The sequence below is a fragment of the Neofelis nebulosa genome, chromosome 10 (genome assembly GCF_028018385.1).
Source record: "Neofelis nebulosa isolate mNeoNeb1 chromosome 10, mNeoNeb1.pri, whole genome shotgun sequence".
Lineage (NCBI taxonomy): Eukaryota > Metazoa > Chordata > Mammalia > Carnivora > Felidae > Neofelis > Neofelis nebulosa.
In genome coordinates this window covers 68,900,961-68,920,916 of record NC_080791.1, presented here as the reverse complement: position 1 = coordinate 68,920,916, position 19,956 = coordinate 68,900,961, and the positions used below count along the sequence as shown (strand labels likewise).

General features: G+C 38.3%; 1 protein-coding gene and 1 long non-coding RNA gene across 9 annotated transcripts in view; one reads left to right on the top strand and one right to left on the bottom strand.

Annotated features, from left to right (window-relative positions):
* PARVA (parvin alpha) overlaps nt 1-19,956 on the bottom strand; it is a 192,656-nt gene that overhangs the window by 46,405 nt on the left and 126,295 nt on the right. For all 7 annotated transcript variants that reach the window (XR_009249771.1, XR_009249773.1, XR_009249774.1 and 4 more), the window contains exon 5: nt 4,711-4,851. Coding sequence is in view for 1 of the 7 variants with exons in the window: in XM_058688275.1 (XP_058544258.1) it covers nt 4,711-4,851 (141 nt within the window). In the remaining 6 variants the exon portion in view is untranslated. The remainder of the gene's footprint in view (nt 1-4,710; nt 4,852-19,956) is intronic.
* The window catches only part of LOC131487489 (uncharacterized), an 80,885-nt gene that overhangs the window by 34,283 nt on the left and 26,646 nt on the right, over nt 1-19,956 (top strand). The window lies entirely within an intron of this gene.

Genomic DNA, 19,956 nt, shown 5'->3' with positions numbered 1-19,956 from the left:
AAGATGTTAATTATTGTGTAATATAGTATTTAAAAATCTGGAAAACACTATAATAAGAGGATAGTTCAGACTGGTGGTTTTCAAGAACATTTTTTTTATTATGCAGAGATACCCTTTGTTTAAAAGCCATTAGGCAAAACAGATGAAAAAAAGCACAAGTGTCCTGGTCCCCAAGGCCTAACTGCTACCCACAGCTGCTACTCTCCTCAGTGACGCCTGAGTTCTTCCTGGCAAATCACTAGGTTGGGCCAAGAATGGTTAATAATCGCTGCTTTAATAAGTTATGGTATATCCACATAATGGAATAATTTCCACACACTGAAAATCACTGTTGAAACAGTGTAACTATAAATATTAATAGTGCAATGTTAAACAGAAATAATAGAAACAATGTAAAGACACACATTTATGGATATACATACATGTAAATACATATACATATGTGTGTACACACACACACACACACACACACACGCTTGTGGCCAAGACTTGGAAAGGAATATTAAAAAAATGAAAATATGATAGTTTCTTATTTAAAAAATTTTTTAGAATAAAGGTATGTCATCTTTTTTCTTTTTAAAATTTCTTTAGTGTTTATTTTTGAGAGAGAGAGAGAGAGAGAGAGAGAGAGAGAGAGCAAGCATGAACAGGGGAGGGGCAGAGAGAGGGAGACAGAATCTGAAGCAGGCTCCAGGCTCTGAGCTGTCAGCACAGAGCCCAACGCGGGGCTCGAACTCATGAACCGTGAGATCATGACCTGAGCCAAAGTCAGATGTTCAATCGACTGAGGCACCCAGGCAACCCTCATCTTTTTAATTAAGGAAAATCCTAACAACCTTCATCTATTGGGGTCCCCTCATCATTGCTACATTTGAGCTTATCTCCTGGTTTTCTCCCTGATGCCAGATAGAATCTAGGGATTCTGTGGTCCTGCCCTTGGGTCAGGATGGCAGTGTGCAGATTTAGAGGTGGGCCCAGGCTCTACTATATAAATTGGGCACTTAGCCATTGTGCCAGGAGCTGGTGGACATTTTCAAAGGAGCTGCTGAGTTAGGCATAGTCCTCCAAATAGGAGTTGTGGTGGAAATATCAATTGGTGTAATTTTTTTTGGAGACAATTTGACAATACGTATTATGACCTTAGAAATATACACACACGTTGGCCTTAGAATGCCACTCTTAGGTATTTGTACTAAAAAAGTAATTGTGGCTATCAGCAGACAGAACTCATCAGGCTACGTTGATAATAGTGGAAAAGTGGAAAACAATCTTAAAATCCATTATTCATTAGATAGATTATACTATAACCATACGATATTCTGCTACATAATATTAAAAGTGACAGAAGAATATTTAATGATCTGTGAAGATATACATCTTATAAACTGATCTCATCTTTGTAAAAAAAATATGTAATTATGTATACACACATTTAATTTACTTATCTATTTCTTACACACACACTCACACTCGACCTGAAGGGGAACACTGCAGGTTGACAGTCCCTGTCTCTGGGTGGGCAGCTTAGAGGGACCACATGCGTAGGCTCAGTGCACAGGCTCCACGGCAAGACTCTCTTTCAGTTCTGGCTACACCCATCACCACCCGTGTGACCTTGGACAAGGACACTCCTTCAGCAAATATTACTGTGTCTGGTATTTGCGAGTTGCTCTTCCACTTTCTGGGGATTCAGTAGTGAAGAAACAAAAATCCCTGACTTCTTAAAGCTTACATTCATTGTCTCTGAATCGCTCTCTGCCTCTATTTTCCCATCTGTAAAATGGGGATAATAGAATTCTTACCTCAGATGGTTGAGTGAGGATTACAAGGATGAAAATACGTAAACGGTTTAGAATAGTACAAAGCATACAGTAAGCACCATAGATACATTAGCTGTTAATATTCAAATTTGTTTTCATTTTATAGCTTTTTAATCATGAAAATTGTTGTGAATAAAGCAAGAAGAAAAGGTAGAACTCCCTAAAGCCCTAGATCAAGAGCCTTGGTAACTCACAGCTGTCCCTGCCACCTTCGTCCTGAGTGGAAAGATGACACGATATCTAGGAGCTAGAGAGAATAGCAGAGGGGAGGGACAGAACTTCTCTCCAGGAGTTGGACCCATCACATCCCTTATGGAAGAAACCATTCATGCTTGTAAACAGTCATCACAGGGACCTAGCCGCTGAGAGAATGATCCCTCCGGCCTAGTAATTCATCTCCGTTTTGGAAATCTATCTGACAGGAATAACTCGAGAGAAGCAAAAAGAGACCCAACCTAAGAGATTTGACTTGGCCCCGACAGTAGCCAGTAGGCGAGCAAACATCCTAATAGGATCAACGTCGAGGTAGGGTTTAAGATCCCTATGGGACTTTCTACCCAGTGAAATAGAAGCAGCCATCAAAAATAATGGCTACCTGGGATAGTGAATACATGGGATAATGAATCCTACATGGGAATATAGAAAATCTGATATAATATTAAGAGAAAATAACACAGGAGTGTGAGTAAACATTTGCATTGATAGGGACAGTAGTGGGCAAAAAATGAAAACAGCCAGATAAGAGTGGCAACACGGGTGATTATTTTACTCGTACACATATCCCCATAACAAATGAAGGGTGTGCCTGGGTGGCTCATTCAGTTAAACGTCCGACTTCGGCTCAGGTCATGGTCTCACAGTTTGTGAGTTCGAGCCCCGCGTCGGGCTCTGTGCTGACGGCTCGGAGCCTGGAGCCTGCTTCCGATTCTGTGTCTCCCTTGCTCTCTGCCCCTCCCCCATCACACTCTGTCTCTGTCTCTGTCTCTCTCTCTCAAAAATAAATAAGCATTAAAAAAAGTTTTTTAAACAAATGAAGGTAAACATGAACCAAACAAATCATTAAAAACCACTAAAGACCATGGTCCTGAAGTGGCTTTAAAAAGTTCCATGCTGGGACGCCTGGATGGTTCAGGATTTTGGCTCAGGATGGTTCTGGATTTTGGCTCAGGTTGTGATCTCGGGGAAATCCAGCCCCGCACTTCCTGCTCCATGCTGGGCATGAAGCCTGCTTGAGATTCTCTCTCTCCCTCTGCCCCCCATACCTCCTCGCTGGTGCAAGTGCTCTGTTTCTCCTTCTCTCTCAAAAAAAAAAAAAAAAAAAAAAATTTCCATTCTATCTCAATCTTTCCGAAACTGGGTTCCCTGGTAAGTGAAAAGGTGTTTTGTTGGGAGGGGTGCATGAAGATGGTCCACATTCAGGGAGGAGGAAATAGGTTGAAACAAAACTAAGCAGGGGTCTCTATCAGAGGACTTTAATGCTCACGACTATTGTAGATTTCTGCAAGGTAGATGCAGTTTCCACACTAGTAGTCAGGCGCCCTCCCCCCTCCCCCAACACTGTTAGCATTGCTGGCCTTTGGGGCAGCAACCAGGACCCAGGGCATGGCCTCCCCTCTTCCCGGGTGTTTCTCTCCATCACACAGAGGTCACCCTGTTTCAAGCACTGTGTGATGTGCACGCGAAGGTATGATTATGCTGAAGGAGGTACCTGTTGTCTCACCTCCAATGTCAGTTGCTAGAAACTTGCTGAAGAGGTTGGGTCTGGCAGCTACTGGGTCTCTAAGCTGAGGGATAAAGATATCCTTTTCCTTTTTTTTGTTTTTTTTTACTGTTTGTTTATTATTGAGAGACAGAGAGAGACACAGCAGGGGAGAGGCAGAGAGAGAGGGAGACACAGAATCCGAAGCAGGCTTCAGGCTCTGAGCTGTCAGCACGGAGCCCGATGCGGGGCTCGAACTCACAAACCGCGAGATCATGACCCGAGCTGAAGTCAGACGCTTAACCCACTGAGCCACCCAGGTGCCCCAAGATTTCCTTTTCTTTCCCAAGTTGGAAAGGTGTTTTTTTTGGGGGGAGGGGGAAGGTGTCCATTTTAAGTTGTTTAAACTGGATACGATTTTGTCTAGAACTTAACCCCTTAATACTTAAAAGCAGAGAACATGATCTAAATCATTTTATTAATCTGAATTCATATTTTCATCGATTACAAAGAACAAAACAACTCTGGACGCCCTCTGAGAAATCTGAGGTTGCCACTGGAGTCACCTGATCTGCTGATTCAAGGCTGATTCTGTTAGGGACTCATCATGTCCATATTAGCCTGGCGGGCTCTTAAGGTAGCAAAAGAACAAGCAGTTTATAACTTTTGGAGATGCTCAAGCTACACTAGCCGCGCAACCCGAATTTGAAAATCCTGTTCCAGGGCCTGCGATGTCAGCCCCAGACCTTTGCTCCTTCTGGAAAATGAGGGGCTGAGAGGAAGGGCATGGGCTTCAAAACAGAGCCAAGTCCTTGCTCCCCTGCTCCTCAGCTGCCTGAACGTAGGGATTTTGGCTTCTTGAAGCCTCTATGAGCTGGACACGTGGCTTTCTCAAAAGGTTGTACAGGGGCTTAGAAGTAGCTCAATCCGTAGTAGTCTCCTCTGCTCCCTAGCTCACGTGAACTTGCTACAAACGGCCTTTCACAGAAAAGCACACTGGCTTTGGACACTTTGTCATTTTCCCAGCAGCACAGAGGATAAGTTCTCTAAAGAAGGGCACATCTCACTCAATGATAAATGGGTTTGCACCCACCCGGCGCCTGCCAGCGTCCTGGATGGCTTTGTGGGGAAACCCCAGGGTGGGGGCCACAGGGGACATTTAACCGTTCCATCCTTTTTTGTAAAACTCACAGTCCACATTCCACTTGATGCTCCTGGGAGGAAGCTTCAGGGTTTCATTGACCTTCTCCAGGACGGTCTGCAACTTTTGCTTCTGAGCAATCTCTGACTGGGTGACTTCAGCAACGTTCAGCTTCTCGCTCTCAAGTTTTTCTGGGGTGACAAGGGCGGGGGGAAAGAGAACAGCTGTTATCTCCGGCCACAGACACCCCTAACTCACACGCTCGTTCACTCGCTCCCACAAACACACATGCTCACACATTCACTCGCTCAGCAAGTATATACTGAGCACCTGCTCTGTGAGGGACACTGCTCTCCCCACCTCATCTGATGTGTCACCAGTATTGAGAGAGCTGTGCGAGCTCAGAGCGGGGCATGTAGCCCATCCTGTCCTACCTGAACTCTTTCCCAGCATTCTGGATTTTTCCTTCTCTTCATCTTTGCCTTCTCCAAGCATACTCTGGGCCCCGACTGGAAAGGCTTGTGTGCCTCCCCTGGCACTCCTCTTCATTCAAGGCATTTTGTATGTGTCATGTGTAGGTATGTGTCACACTGAATCACATTTATCTGTTTTATTATTTTTTTAATTTAAATTCAAGTTAGTTAACGTACAGCGCAGTCTTGGCTTCAGGAGTAGAACCCAGTGATTCCTGTCTTACATGTGACACCCCCTTAATGCCTATCACCCATTTAACCCATCCCCCACCCACCTCCCCTCCAGCCACCCTCAGTTTGTTCTCTGTATTTAAGAGTCTCTTATGATTTGCCTCCCTCTGTTTTTATCTTATTTTGCCTTCCCTTCTGCTATGTTCATCTGTTTCGCTTCTTAAATTCCACATAAGTGAAATCATATATCTTTCTCTGACTTATTTTGCTTAGCATAATATATTCTAGTTCCATCCATGTTGTTGCAAATGGCAAGATTTCATTCTTTTTCATTGCCAAGTAGTATTCAGTTGTATATTCATACACCACATTTTCTTTATCCTTTCATCAATCGATGGACATTGGGCTCTTTCCATAATTTGGCTATTTTTTTAAAAGTTTATTTATTTGAGAGAGACAGAGACAGTGTGAGTAGGGGAGTGCAGAGAGAGGGAGAGGGAGAGAGACAGAGAGAGAGCGAGAATCCCAAGCAGTCTCTATACCATCAGTGCAGAGCCTGATGCAGGGGTGAAACTCAGGAAACAGTGAGATCATGACCTGAGCCAAAACCAAGAGTTGGTTGCTTAACCGACTGAGCCACCCAGGTGCTCCAATTTGGTTATTGTTGAGAGTGCTGCTATAAACATTGGGGTCTGTGTGCCCCTTCGAATCAGCATGTTTGTATCCTTTGGGTAAATACCTAGCAGTGCAATTGCTGGGTAGTAGGGTAGTTCTATTTTTAATTCTTTGAGGAACCTCCACACTGTTTTCCAGAGCAGCTGCACCAGTTTGCATTCCCACCAACAGTGCAAGAGGGTTCCCCTTTCTCCACATCCTCGCCAACACCTGTTGTTTCCTGAGTTGTTAATTATAATCTTTCTGACAAATGTGAGGTGTTATCTCATTGTGGTTTTGATTTGTATGTCCCTAATGATGAGTGATGTTGAGCATTTCTTCATGTGTCTGTTAGCCATCTGGATGTCTTCTTTGGAAAAGTGTCTATTCGTGTCTTCTGTCCATTTCTTCACTGGATTATCTGTTTCTGGGGGGCCAGTTTGGCAAGTTCTTTATAGATTTTGGATACTAATCCTCTATCCATATGTCATTTGCAAATATCTTCTCCCATTCCATCGGTTGCCTTTTAGTTTTGTTGATGGTTTCCTTCACTGTGCTTTTTATCTTGATGAGATCCCAGTAGTTCCTATTAGCTTTTATTTCCCTTGCCACCAGAGACATATCTGTTTTAAAAACCTTCTTTCCTTTGAAACCCACTGGAAATGTAACTTATTTGATGTGTCCCATTTCATGAATTTTAGGGCGCACTTTTTTGTTGTTGTTTTTCACTTTTTAACATCCCTGAAATAAGAGTGTCATAAAATGGATGGCACTCTATAATTGTTGTCAGCCAGGTGGAAGACAGGGGTTCTCATTGCTTCCACGTGTGTGCACTGCGTCCTACCTCTTCATAGTGTGGTCACTTCCATACCTTAATAAGCCTAGAAGAACACTTTCAAAAAGTAGGAAATAAAAATTCTAAGGAATTGGTAAGCTTTGAGTAATAGTAATTGACATGATTTTTTTCTTTTTCTGAGTGGTACTTATAAAATGGTGTGTTTTAAAATCAATTGTTCTTGCATCCAATGGTATAACTTAATACTTAAAGGTCTACATTTTTATCTGTTAAAGAGGACAGCTTTGAGTTAAATAATGGGAAGTATTATCTGCTGTTGGATTCACCGAATCTACTCTCCACAACCCATTCAAGATTGATAGAACAGACACTCCAAAATGTGTTTAAAATGTCTTTTCTCCACATTTTTAAGGAGCACCACGCAAAAGAATTAAACCTACAGCAATGGTTTCCCCAATGCTTATAGTATTTATTTTTCTGCACTTATATCTTATCCAGCTCAAATGTGCCTTGGGTAGTTATTTGAAGATGAGATTGTTCATTGGAGAATTTCTGCAGTTTTCTATGGATTTAAGAATTATTTTCAGGTTTGGGGGGAGGGCGCCTGGGTGGCTTATTTGGTTAAGCGTCTGACTTCAGCTCAGGTCATGATCTCATGGTTTGTGGATGTGAGCCCTGCCTTGGGCTCTGTGCTGACAGCTCAGAGCCTGGAGCCTGCTTCGGATTCTGTGTCTCCCTCTCTCTCTGCCCCTCCCCTGCTCACCCTCCGACTCTCAAAAATAAACAAACATTAAAAAAAAAAAAAAAAGGAATTGTATCTGGGACACTTGGGTGACTCAGTCGGTTGAGCATCTAATTTCAGCTCAGGTCATGATCTTGCAGCTCGTGAGTTTGAGCCCCACATGGGGCTCTGAGCCAACATCTCAGAGTCTGGAGCCTGCTTCAGATTCTGTGTCCCAATCTCTCTCTGTCCCTCCACTGCTCATGCTCTTTCTCTCTCTCAAAAATAAATAAACGTCAAAAAAAGAAATTATTTTCTGCACCTGGATAGAATGAGCTCAAGCTATTTTCACCTCGAAGGCCCGAGTATTATCTTTCTCTTCTCTTTAGTTGCTTATGGCCATCACTTTTTTTTTTTTTTAAGTTTATGTATTTTATTTTTGTGAGAGAAAGAGAGAGATCATGCATAAGTGGGGAAGGGACAGACAGAGGGAGAGAGAGCGAGAATCCCAAGCAGCCTCCATGCTGTCCGTGAGCCCGATGTAGGGCTCGATTTCACAACGAGTGAGATCATGACTTGAGCCAAAATCAACAGTGAGACTCTTAACCGGCTGAGCCACCCAAGTGCCCCAGGGCCATCATTCTTTATTTCTAAATGTCAGGGATTTAATAAGCCTATATTTATTTTTTATTTTTATTTTTTTTATTAAATATAATTTATTGTCAACTTGGATTCCATACAACACCCAGTGCTCATCCCAACAGGTGCCCTCCTCAGTGCCCATCACCCACTTTCCCCTCTCCCCCACCCCCCATCAACCCTCAGTTTGTTCTCAGTATTTATGAGTCTCTTAAAGACTTAAAGGGAGGGTTTGCCTCCCTCCCCCTCTGTAACTTCCCCCCCCTTCCCCTCCCCCATGGTCTTCTGTTAAGTTTCTCAGGATCCACATATGAGTGAAAGCATACAGTATCTTTCTCTGCCTGACTTATTGCACTTAGCATAATACCCTCTAGTTCCATCCACATTGCTGCAAATGGCCAGATTTCATTCTTTCTCATTGCCAAGTAGTATTCCATTGTGTATATAAATCACAATTTCTTGATCCATTCGTCAGTTGATGGACAATTAGGCTCTTTCCATAACTTGGCTATTGTTGAAAGCGCTGCGATAAACATTGGGGTACAAGTGCCCCTCTGCATCAGCACTCCTGTATCCCTTGGGTAAATTCCTAGCAGTGCTATTGCTGGGTCATAGGGTAGATCTCTTTTTTATTTTTTGAGGAATCTCCACACTGTTTTCCAGAGCAATAAGCCTATATTTAAATGTCTTCCTCTTGATTGTTCATACTTGAAGAGATCACGTGTGCGTTTTCCATTGTTTGGGCCGCAAATTCTTATCTTGGATCCTCTCCTACTGAAGAAATGACAAGTTGTTTGCATCTAATACTGCAATCACAGTTTGGGTAGTTTGGTAGAGGCTGCCCGAAGTGCTCGGTTAAGAAAATTTCTGCAGCTTTATCTTGGCTGAGAGGAAAAGATCACTGGGGATAGTGATGACGGTCTTGGGAGAGGGCTTGGGGAGAGGGAGAGGGGAGGAGACTGCGTACCCGCCTGCCCTGTTTTGTTACATCATGGCTTATAAGTTTTCATATTTATAACCTTCTGCTGACGTTGGACTTCTTAGGTCCCTGAGTCTGTTTATTAACTCAAAAACTTTTTCTGCACTGTTGTCCATTCCGTTCTCATTTTTTAAAAATTGGATTTTATACATGACCTACTAGAATACTCATTTTTTTCTGTTTCTGCCAGTATTTTTTAATTGCCACAATGCTATTATAATGCCTTCTTAAAATTAAAAAAAAGTTGTGTATTTTAGCATCTGGCATTATTCAGGAGAAGACTTTCTATGGTTTATTTCTTTTGCATACTAATTTTTGAGAAAATGTAATTCTGCTTGACTTTTTTTCTACTTTAGTTTTTTTGGGTTTTTTTTTTTTTTTTTGCTTTTAATTTTGTTGGATATTTTATTTTAGGCAATGGCATTGGTATTATGTGGATTTGAGTAGATAGAAGATCTTGAAGCAAACTTTGTTAACAGTTTTAGGTGTATTTCTATGCCATGCTCACATACACAATTACACAAACAGAAAGCATTCTCTCATTTTCTCCCTCAATGAAAGTGAGATTACTGTGTATATATTTTTCTGCTACTTGTTTTTCCACTCAAACATATATTATGAATACCTATGTCAATATATATGGATATAACTCATCTTTTGGGTACCTTTTGACCACCTTCACCCACTTTGCCCACCCCCCAATCCCCTGTCTCTGGCAGCCACCAATCTGGTCTCTGTATCTATGAGCTTATTTTTTTTAAATAAAGATTCAACATATAAGTATGACCATATAGTATTTCACTTAGCATAGTGTCCTCAAAGTCCATCTATGTTGTTGTAAATGGCAAGATTGCATTCTTTTTTTATGGTCAAATAATACTCCACTGTATAAATGTATATTCACTGTATTTTCTTTATCTGTTCATCCATTGATGGACACTTAGGTTGTTTTCATATTTGGCTATTGTAAATAATGCTGCAGTGAACAGAGGAGTGCACATATCTTTCAAGGTAGCATTTTCATTTTCTCTAGGAAAAACCACAAGTGGAATCACTGGGTCATATGGTATTTCCATTTTTAATTTTTAATTTTTTTTTATTTTTGAGAGAGAGAGAGAGAGAGAGAGAATGTATGAGGAAGGGCAGAGAGGGAGGGAGACAGAATCTGAAGCAGGTTCCAGGCTCGAGCTGTCAGCACAGAGCCTGACGTGGGGGCTCAAATCCATGAACCGTGAGATCATGACCCAAGCTGAAGTTGGATGCTTAACCAACTAAGCCACCCAGGCGCCCCGTCCATTTTCAGTTTTTTAAAGAACCCCCATACTGTTTTCCATAGTGGCTGCACCAATTTACATTCTTACCAACAGAGCACAAGGGTTCCCTTTTTTCCATTTCCTTGCCAGTTTTGGTTATTTCTTGTCATTCTGATACTAGCCAATTCTGACTGGTGTGAGGTAATCTCTCATTGTGGTTTTGGTTTGCATTTCCCTGATGATAACTGATGTTGAGCATATTTTCATGTGTCTGTTGGCAATCTGAGTGTCTTCTTTGGAAAAGTGTCCATTCAGATCTGTGCATTTTTTAATTGTATTTTTTCATTTTCTTTTTGTCCTTTTCTCTTTCTTTCTTTCTTTCTTTCTTTCTTTCTTTCTTTCTTTCTTTCTTTCTTTCTGCTATTCAGTTTCATGAGTTCTTTATATATATTGGATATTAACCTCTTATCAGATATATGATTTGCACATATTTCCAAATCCCCATTTGGTAGGTTGCCTTTTCATTTTGTTACATCGTTTCAGGTCTTATGTTCAAGTCCTTAACCCATTTTGAGTTAGTGTTTGCATATGTTGTAAGATAGTGGTTCACTTTCAGTCTTTTGCATGTGGCTGTCCAGTTTTCCCAACAACACTTACTGCAGAAGCTGTATATTCTTGGGTCCTTTGTCTTAAATTAATTGGCTATATATGTGTGGCTTTATTTCTGGGCTCTCTATTCTGTTCCATTAACATATGTATCTGTTTTTATGCTCTACCGTAATGTTTTGACTACTAGAACTTTGGAATATAGTTTGAAATCAGGGAGCATGATGCCTCCAGCTTAGTCTTCTTTTTCCTAAGAAAAAAAATTTTTTTTAAATGTTTATTTCTTTTTAAGAGAGAAACAAAACTCTCATGCTTAGAGCATGAGCAGGGAAGGAGCAGAGACAGAGGGAGACACAGAATCCAAATCAGGCTCCAGGCTCTGAGCTGTCAGCACACAGCCTGATGTGGAGCTTGAACCCAGGAACTGTGAGATCATGACCTGAACCAAAGTCAGATGCTCAGCTGACTGAGCCACTGAGGTACCCCTTCGTCTTCTGTTTCAAGATTGCTTTGGCTATTTGAGGTCTTGTGTGGTTCCTTACAAATTTTAGGATCCTTTTCCTATTTTTTTTCTGTGCAATGTGTCTTTATTTTTATTTTTCATTTGCGCATAATTGACACAAAATGTCACACCACACGAAGTGTACACCATAGTGATTCAACAAGTCTATACATGATGCTATGTTCACTACAAGTGCAGCTACCATTTGTCTTGACACATCATCACTTGTTACAGATTCACTGACTATATTCCTTATGCTGTATCTTTCATTCTGTGACTTATTTCATAACTGGAAGCCAATTTCTCCCACCCCAATACTTCTGTGAAAACTACCATTAGCAACTTAATAGGGATGGTCTTGAATCTGCAGATTGCTTAGGGTAGAAGAATATTTGACAACATTCTTCTAATTCATGAGCACAGAGGGTCTTTCACTCCTTGTGGGACTGTTTTCTTAATTTCTCTTTCTGATAGTTTATTGAATTAGTGTATAGAAATACAACAAATTTTTGTATATTGATTTTGTACCTGTGACTTTACTGAATTTGTTTACTAGTTCTAACAGGTTTTTTTTTTTTTTTGGTGGAGTCTTTGGGGTTTTCTTGATATATATATATATAGTTATATAGTTATATATATAATATATAGTTATATATTATATATTATATGTATTATATATATGTATATATATATACATATATGTGTTATATGTATATTATATATATATGTATATATATGTGTGTGTGTGTATATATATATATATATATATATGTATGTATATATAGTGACAGTTTTACTTCTTCCTGGCCAATTTGAATGCCTTTTATTTCTTTTTCTTGTCTAATTGTTATGGCTAGGAATTCCAATTCTTTGTTGAATAAAAGTGGCTAAAGTGGGCATCCTTGTCTTGTTCCTTAGAGGAAAAGATTTCAGCTTTTCACCATTGGGTATGTAGGCTTGTCATATAGAGCCTTTATTATGTCGAGATATGTTTTCTCTGTACCCATTCTATTGAGAATTTTTATCATGAATGGATGTGTAATTTTGTCAAATGCTTTTTCTGCATCTATTGAGATGATCATGTGGTTTTTATCCTTCATTTTGTTAATGGGCATATCACACCAATTGATTTGTGGGTGTGAAACCATTCTTGCATCCTTGGAACAAATCCCAGTTGATCATGGCGCATGATCCTTTTAATGTATTGTTGAATTCACTTTGTTAACATTTTGTTGAGGATTTTTGTATCTGTGTTCATTAGGAAAAATGTAGTTTTCCTTGTGACATCCCTGTCCGGTTTTAGTAGCTGGTTTTGTAAAATGAGTCTGGAAGTTTTTCTTCCTCTTCTCTATTTGGAAGAGTTTAAGGGTTGGTAGTAATTTTTCTTTAAATCTTTGGTAGAATTCACCAGTGAAGTCATCTGGTCCTGGACTTTTGTTTATTGGGGAGTTTTTGATTACTGATTCAATCTACTTACTAATAATCAGTTTGTCCAGATTTTCTATTTCTTCATGATTCTGTCTTGGTAGGTTGCACATTTCCTGGAATTTATCAATTTCTCCTAGGTTGCCCAATTTTTGCTGTGTAATTGTTCACAGTAGTCTCTTATGATTCTTTGTATTTCTGTAGTACAAGTTGTAATAACTCCCCTTTCATTTCTGATTTTATTTGAGTCCTGTATCTGTAAGTCTAGCTAAAGGTTTGTTGATTCTGTTTATCTTTTCAAAAAACCAGCTCTTAGTTTCATTGATCTTTTCTATTATCTTTTTAGTTTCTAAATATGTCCCAAATATCTCACCCAAACACATATTATGAGTATCTTTCTACATCAGTACATATTGATACAACTCATTCTTTTAAAAAATCTACATAATACATTATAGGACTTAGAACTTATTCAACTATTCCTCTGTAGATATATAGTCAGGTTATAAGCCACCTTTTTCCTATTTGTATTAAAGTTTCAATAAACATCGTGTGTGTGTGTGTGTGTGTGTGTGTGTGTGTGTGTGTATGTTACCAACTGATCATTGCTGGTAAAAAGAAAAGTTTGTTGCCTTAAAGATTTTCTTTTTAAATATAGTCATCTTATCAAATCTCCTTATTGGTTCTATTATTGTTTCTTTGAGTCTTTAGCATTCTCTGGGTATGGAAATAAGGTAAAACATAGTTATCTCTATTTTGTAACCTTGTATCACTTATTTCAATTTTATGATATTTTATTTTATTTTTCATTTATATGACATTTTAAAAGAGAAGATTTGAGAACCTCTTTCTGCTATTTCTACCCCTATTTATTTACCCCTATTTATTTTTGAAATATTCAACCCTCAAAATTTAACAGATCCACTCAAATATTCCTGTAGTTAAATAGTAATTTCACTCATTGTTATTAAGTATTTAAAGATAATTTCTTTCTCAAGACTCTTGGTTTCCCTCTTTTGCTCTTTATTATTTATTTATTATTAGGCTAACTTCCACAAAAACTTCCTATGGCTCAAATTTTATTCTCCCACAAAATTGTTCCTTTTATGTTTCTATAGTTCTGCAAATTGTTCACCATTAGTCTAACTTGTTATAAAGTCACAGGAATGATTTTGAAATAGGATGCTATTTAGAAAATTTTCTCAGGATTATTTTGTGAATCTTTCCCTTGTTTTTTGAGTTTAGCATCCAAGTGCGCTTTTGGAGTGATTATTTTTAGAAAACAATGAAATAGTATTCACAAGTTCTCAAGTATCAAGACAGGCAAGAATAAACTCAATTACTCTGAATGGTAGAAAAACTGGGATATTCTAACACACACACACACACAGTTACTGTATAGATCATACTATGTTAATGTCAACATCCTTCAGAGAATTTGAATACAGAAAATACTCTTTCCAGTATGAGTGATTCCTGAGTTATTAGATTTGTATTTCCAAATATATGGAGAGGCTTTGTTAGAAAAAATTTTTTTATCGTACCATGGTTAGAGAACTTGGTCTGTATAATAATTTGTTGAGACCTACTTTATTTGACAGTCACTTTTTAAGTGTTCCATGTGCAGTTGAAAGGAAAGAAGACTCTAGTTTTGGGGCATGGCTGTTAACTGCTTTCTCCAAATCTTCTCTATCCTTTTGAAATTTTCTTAATGTGTTCATAACCAAAATATGTTAAAAATCTAACACTGTGAGGGCAGATTTATCAAGTGTTTGTAATTCTGATTGTCATTTTCAGTTTTTATATAACGATGCATAAAAATACATTTAGGTTTAAAATGGCTGTATTTTCCTAGTAGGTTTAGTCTCCTCAATATATACTCTCCGTAGTAATGCTTAGTACCTTAAAGTCTGTTTTGTCAAATATTAAAACAGTTACTCCAGCTTTCTTTTAATTAGTGTTTGTGTAATGTATGTAATTTTTCCCACTCTTTAAATGTTTTGTTTTTGTTTTTGTTTTTTTTTGAAGGAGAGAGAGAGAGAGAGACAGAGCATGAGTGGGGGAGGAGCAGAGAGAGAGGGAGACACAGAATCCGAAGCAGGCTCCCGGCTCTGAGCTGTCAGCAGAGAGCCCTAGCGGGGCTCGAACTCACAAACCGCGAGATCATGACCTGAGTCAAAGTGAGACGCTCAACCGACTGAGCCACCCAGGTGCCCCATTTTTTCCCCACTCTTTAAACTGTTCTTTGCCCTCATAAATTATGAGTGTCTCTTGTAAATAGTATGTAGCAAGATGTTGTTGGGCTATCTAGTCTGACAATCCTTGTCTTTTATTTTTTATTTTTTTTAAATATGAAATTTATTGTCAAATTGGTTTCCGTTACAACTCCCAGTGCTCATTCCAACAGGTGCCCTCCTCAATGCCCATCACCCACTTTCCCCTCCCTCCCACCCCCCATCAACCCTCAGTTTATTCTCAGTTTTTAAGAGTCTCTTATGGTTTGGCTCCCTCCCTCCCTTTTTTTTTTTTCCCTTCCCCTCCCCCATGGTCTTCTGTTACGTTTTTCAGGATCCACATAAGAGTGAAAACATATGGTATCTGTCTTTCTCTGTATGACTCATTTCACTTAGCATAACACTCTCCAGTTCCATCCATGTTGCTACAAAAGGCCATATTTCATTCTTTCTCATTGCCAAGTAGTATTCCCTTGTATATATAAACCACAATTTCTTTATCCATTCATCAGTTGATGGACATTTAAGCTCTTTCCCTAATTTGGCTATTGTTGAAAGTGCTGCTATACATAAACATTGGGGTACAAGTGCCCCTATGCATCAGCATTCCTGTATCCCTTGGGTAAATTCCTAGCAGTGCTATTGCTGGGTCATAGGGTAGATCTATTTTTAATTTTTTGAGGAACCTCCACACTGTTTTCCAGAGTGGCTGCACCAGTTTGCCTTCCCACCAACAGTTAAAGAGGGTTCCCATTTTTCCACATCCTCTCCAGCATCTATAGTCTCCTGATTTGTTCATTTTAACCACTCTGACTGGCATGAAGTGATATCTCAGTGTGGTTTTGATTTGTGTTTCCCTGATGAGGAGCGACGTTGAGTATCTTTTCATGTGCCTGTTGGCCATCTGGATGTCTTCTTTAGAGAAGTGTCTATTCATGTCTTCTGCCCATTTCTTCACTGGATTATTTGTTTTTTGGGTGTGGATTTGGTGAGTTTTTTATAGATTTGGGATACTAGCCCTTTGTCTGATATGTCATTTGCAAATATCTTTTCCCATTCCATTGGTTTCTTTTAGTTTTGTTGATTGTTTCCTTTGCAGTGCGGAAGCTTTTTATCTTCATGAGGCCCCAATAGTTGGGACCTCATGAAAATCCTTGTCTTTTAAATGGATACAGTCAATTTTTATTGACTGGGTTCATCAATATACTTGGATTCACTTGCACCAACTTATTTTCAACTTTCTAATATTCTGCTTTTCTGGTTCTTATCCACCCTTCCATCCTTGCCTTCTTCTGGAATAAGGTTTTTATCTCTCTCATTTCATTTTTTCCCCCATTACTAGTAGGGAGGTTATATACTTTGTTTTACTATTTTAGTGGCCACCCTAAAAAATTTATCATGTGTATTTAACTTAATAGAGTATTAAGTTAATTAGTATCTTTATCCACATACTAAATAATACAAGATGTCAGCATACTTTGACTCTTCTCACGCTCTTCCTGACTTAAATGCTATAATTTGTCTGGGATTCTATCTTAATTTTTTAAATCAACAAATTAGAAATTATTGTGATTCTTTTATAGTCATTTAATTATTGCTTCAATCTACCTACCTTGGTGATTTTTTATTATCATAGGCGAAGGATTTTCATTTTATTAAAAAAATTGTTTTGAGTACAGTTCGGACAATGTTCCATTAGTTTCAGGTGTACAACATAGTGATTCAACATCTCTATACATTATGCTGTGCTCACCACAAGTATAGCTACCATCTGTCATCATACAGAGCTATTATAATATCACTGACTTTATTCCCTATACTCTACATTTTATTCCCATGACTTATTCATTCTATAAGCGGAAAGCTGTGTCTCCCATTCCCCTCTGTGCATTTTGTCTATCCTCTACCCCTTCCTTCTGGCAACCATAAGTTCTCTGTATTTTTAGGTATGATTCTGCTTTTTGTTTATTCATTTGTCATGTTTTTTTACATTCCACATGAATGAAATCAGATGATATTTGGCTTTCTCAGTCTGACTTCTTTCACTTAGCATAATACCCTCTAGGCCCATCCATACTGTCACAAATAGCAAGATCTCATCATTTTCCATGGCTAATATGCCATTATATAAAAAATATAAATATAAATAATAAATATAAATGTGCCATTTCTTTCATTCATCTATCAGTAGATGCTTGGGTTGCTTCCATATCTTGGCTATTATAAGTAATGCTGCAGTAAACATTGGGGTGCATGTATCTTCAAATTAGTGTTTTTGTTTTCTTTAGGTAAATAGTAGTGAAATTATTGGATGATAGCATATTTCTGTTTTTAATTAAAAAAATATTTATTGAGAGAGAGACAGAGCATGAATGGGGGAAGGACAAAGAGAGAGCATGGCGGGGAGAGAATTCTAAGCAAGCTCTGTGCTCTCAGCACAGAGCCCCACATGGGACTCGATTCCACGAACTGCGAGATCATGAACTAAGCCAAAATCAAGCACTTGTCGCTTAACTGACTGAGCCACTCAGGTGCCCCTCTGTTTTTAATTTTTTGAGGAACCTCCAAACTGTTTTCCACAGTGGCTGCAGCAATTTGCATTCCCACCAACAGTGCACAAAGGTTCTCTTTCCTCTGTATCCTCACCAACACTTGTTATTTGTCTTTTTTATTTCAGTCATTCTCCCTGTTGTAAGATGATTTCTCATTGTGGTTTTTATTTGCATTTTCCTGATGTTGACCATCTTTTCATGTGTCTGTTGACCATCTGTATGTCTTCTTTGGAAAAATGTCTTTTCAGGTCCTCTGCCCATTTTTAATTGAATTATTTGCTTTTGTGTCATTGAGTTGTAAAAGTTCTTTATATACTTTGGATATTAACCCCTCATCAGATATATCATTAAATTTTTAAAAATATTTTTGAGAGAGCGAGCGAGAGAGCGAGAGCGCAAATGGGGGAGGGGCAGAGAGACAGGGAGACACAGAAACTGAAGCAGGCTTTAGGCTCTGAACTGTCAGCACAGAGACTGATGTGGGGCTTGAACCGACAAACTGTGACATCATGACCTGGGCTGAAGTTAAACATTTAACTGACTGATCCACCCAGGTGCCCCCAAATATATCATTTTTAACCTACCATTCAGTAGGTTGCCTTTTCATTTTTTTGATCATTTTTTTCACTGTGCAGAAGTTTTATTTTGATGTTTTTTATTTTTGTTTTCCTCACCTTAGGAGACATATCTAGAAAAATTTGCCAGTGTCAAAGAAATTACTGCTTATGTTCTCTTCTAAGATTTTTATGGTTTCAGGTCTTATATGTAGGCCTTTAATCCATTTTGAGTTTATTTTTGTGTATGGTGTAAGATTTGTCACAGATTAATTGACTACGTAGGCATGGGTTTATTTCTGAGCTCTTTATTCTGCCCACCAAGGTGACTGTTGCTCATCATTTTTGTTGCATTTCAGATCTTTCTTTTGGGTTCTTTTTTTTTTTTTGGTCCCTGGAGTACATATCCTTCAGAGATTCCTTTTAGTGAGGATCTGTTGGAAGTAAACCCTCTCAATTCATGTTTGCTTAAAATGCCTTCACTTTCTCATTTTTTGAAACAGCTTTTTTTTTTTTTTCCTGGATAACTTATAAGTTGACCATTTTTTTCCTGAATTCTGAAGATTTCATTTTCGTATCTTTAGACTATTATTGTTTTTGATGAAAGACAGCTTTCACTCTGTTGTTCTTTAATTGGTAATTTATTTTTAATCTCTGCTTGTAATAATTTGTCTTCAGGGTTCTTAGGTTTCATTATAAAGTACGTAGGTATAGATTTCTTGTTATTTATCCTATCTGGGAATCTGTGAGCTTCCTTAATCTGAGAATTCATATCTTTTATCAATTCTAGAAAATTCTCATTCATTATGTCTTTAAATATTGCCTATGCTCCATTTTCCTTATCTTCTCCTGCTGGAATTCTAATTAGCCATATGTTGGATTTTCTTAGAAAAATCTTTGTTTTCTAATTCTTTCTTATTTTAGGTACTGTTGTCTCTCTTTATTGCATTCTGAGTAATTTCTTCAGTGCCAACTTCCAGTTCACAAATTCCTCTTTAGCTGTGTCTGATCCATTGAGGTTTCTAATTTAATTACATTTTTTTTTTTCATTTCCAGAAGTTCTGTTTGGTTCTCTTTCACATTGACTTGTCCAATTTTGATAGCTACTTTTTAAAAATCATTCTTTCAATAGTCTTTTAAACTTTTATTTTGACATTAAACATATTTGATATTCCATAACTTATCAGTTGCTACTATATAGCATTTGTGGGATGAATTTACAGTTTCTTGTTCTGTTGATCTTTGCTCAAAGTGGCTTCTCATGTGTTTGATAATTTCTGATTTTTAGCCATTTTCTTTGGAATTTTGTCTCTGGGAGTTTTTTGTGGCCTGGGTTTAAAGTTCATTCCTCTAAAAGGACATATGTTTGCTTTTTTCTTGGGAAGCACTAATAATCTGGAATAACTTTTAACTACATCTTAATCTAGGGGCTTTTTTTTTGACAATATAGCAAACTTATTTTTTAATTGTTTCTATTTTTAATTGAAGTATAGTTGACATATTAGGTTCAGGTGAGCCATTGTGATTTAACAATTATGTACATTATGAAATGCTCATCATGATGAATGTACTTACCATTAGTCACTATATAAAGTTATTCCAGTATTATTAACTATATTCTCCATACTGTACCTTCAACCCTATGACTTATTTATTTTATAACTGGAAGTTTGTACCTCTTAATCCCCTTCAACTGTTTTTCTCATCCCCCAAGTCCCTCCTCTCTGGCAATCATCA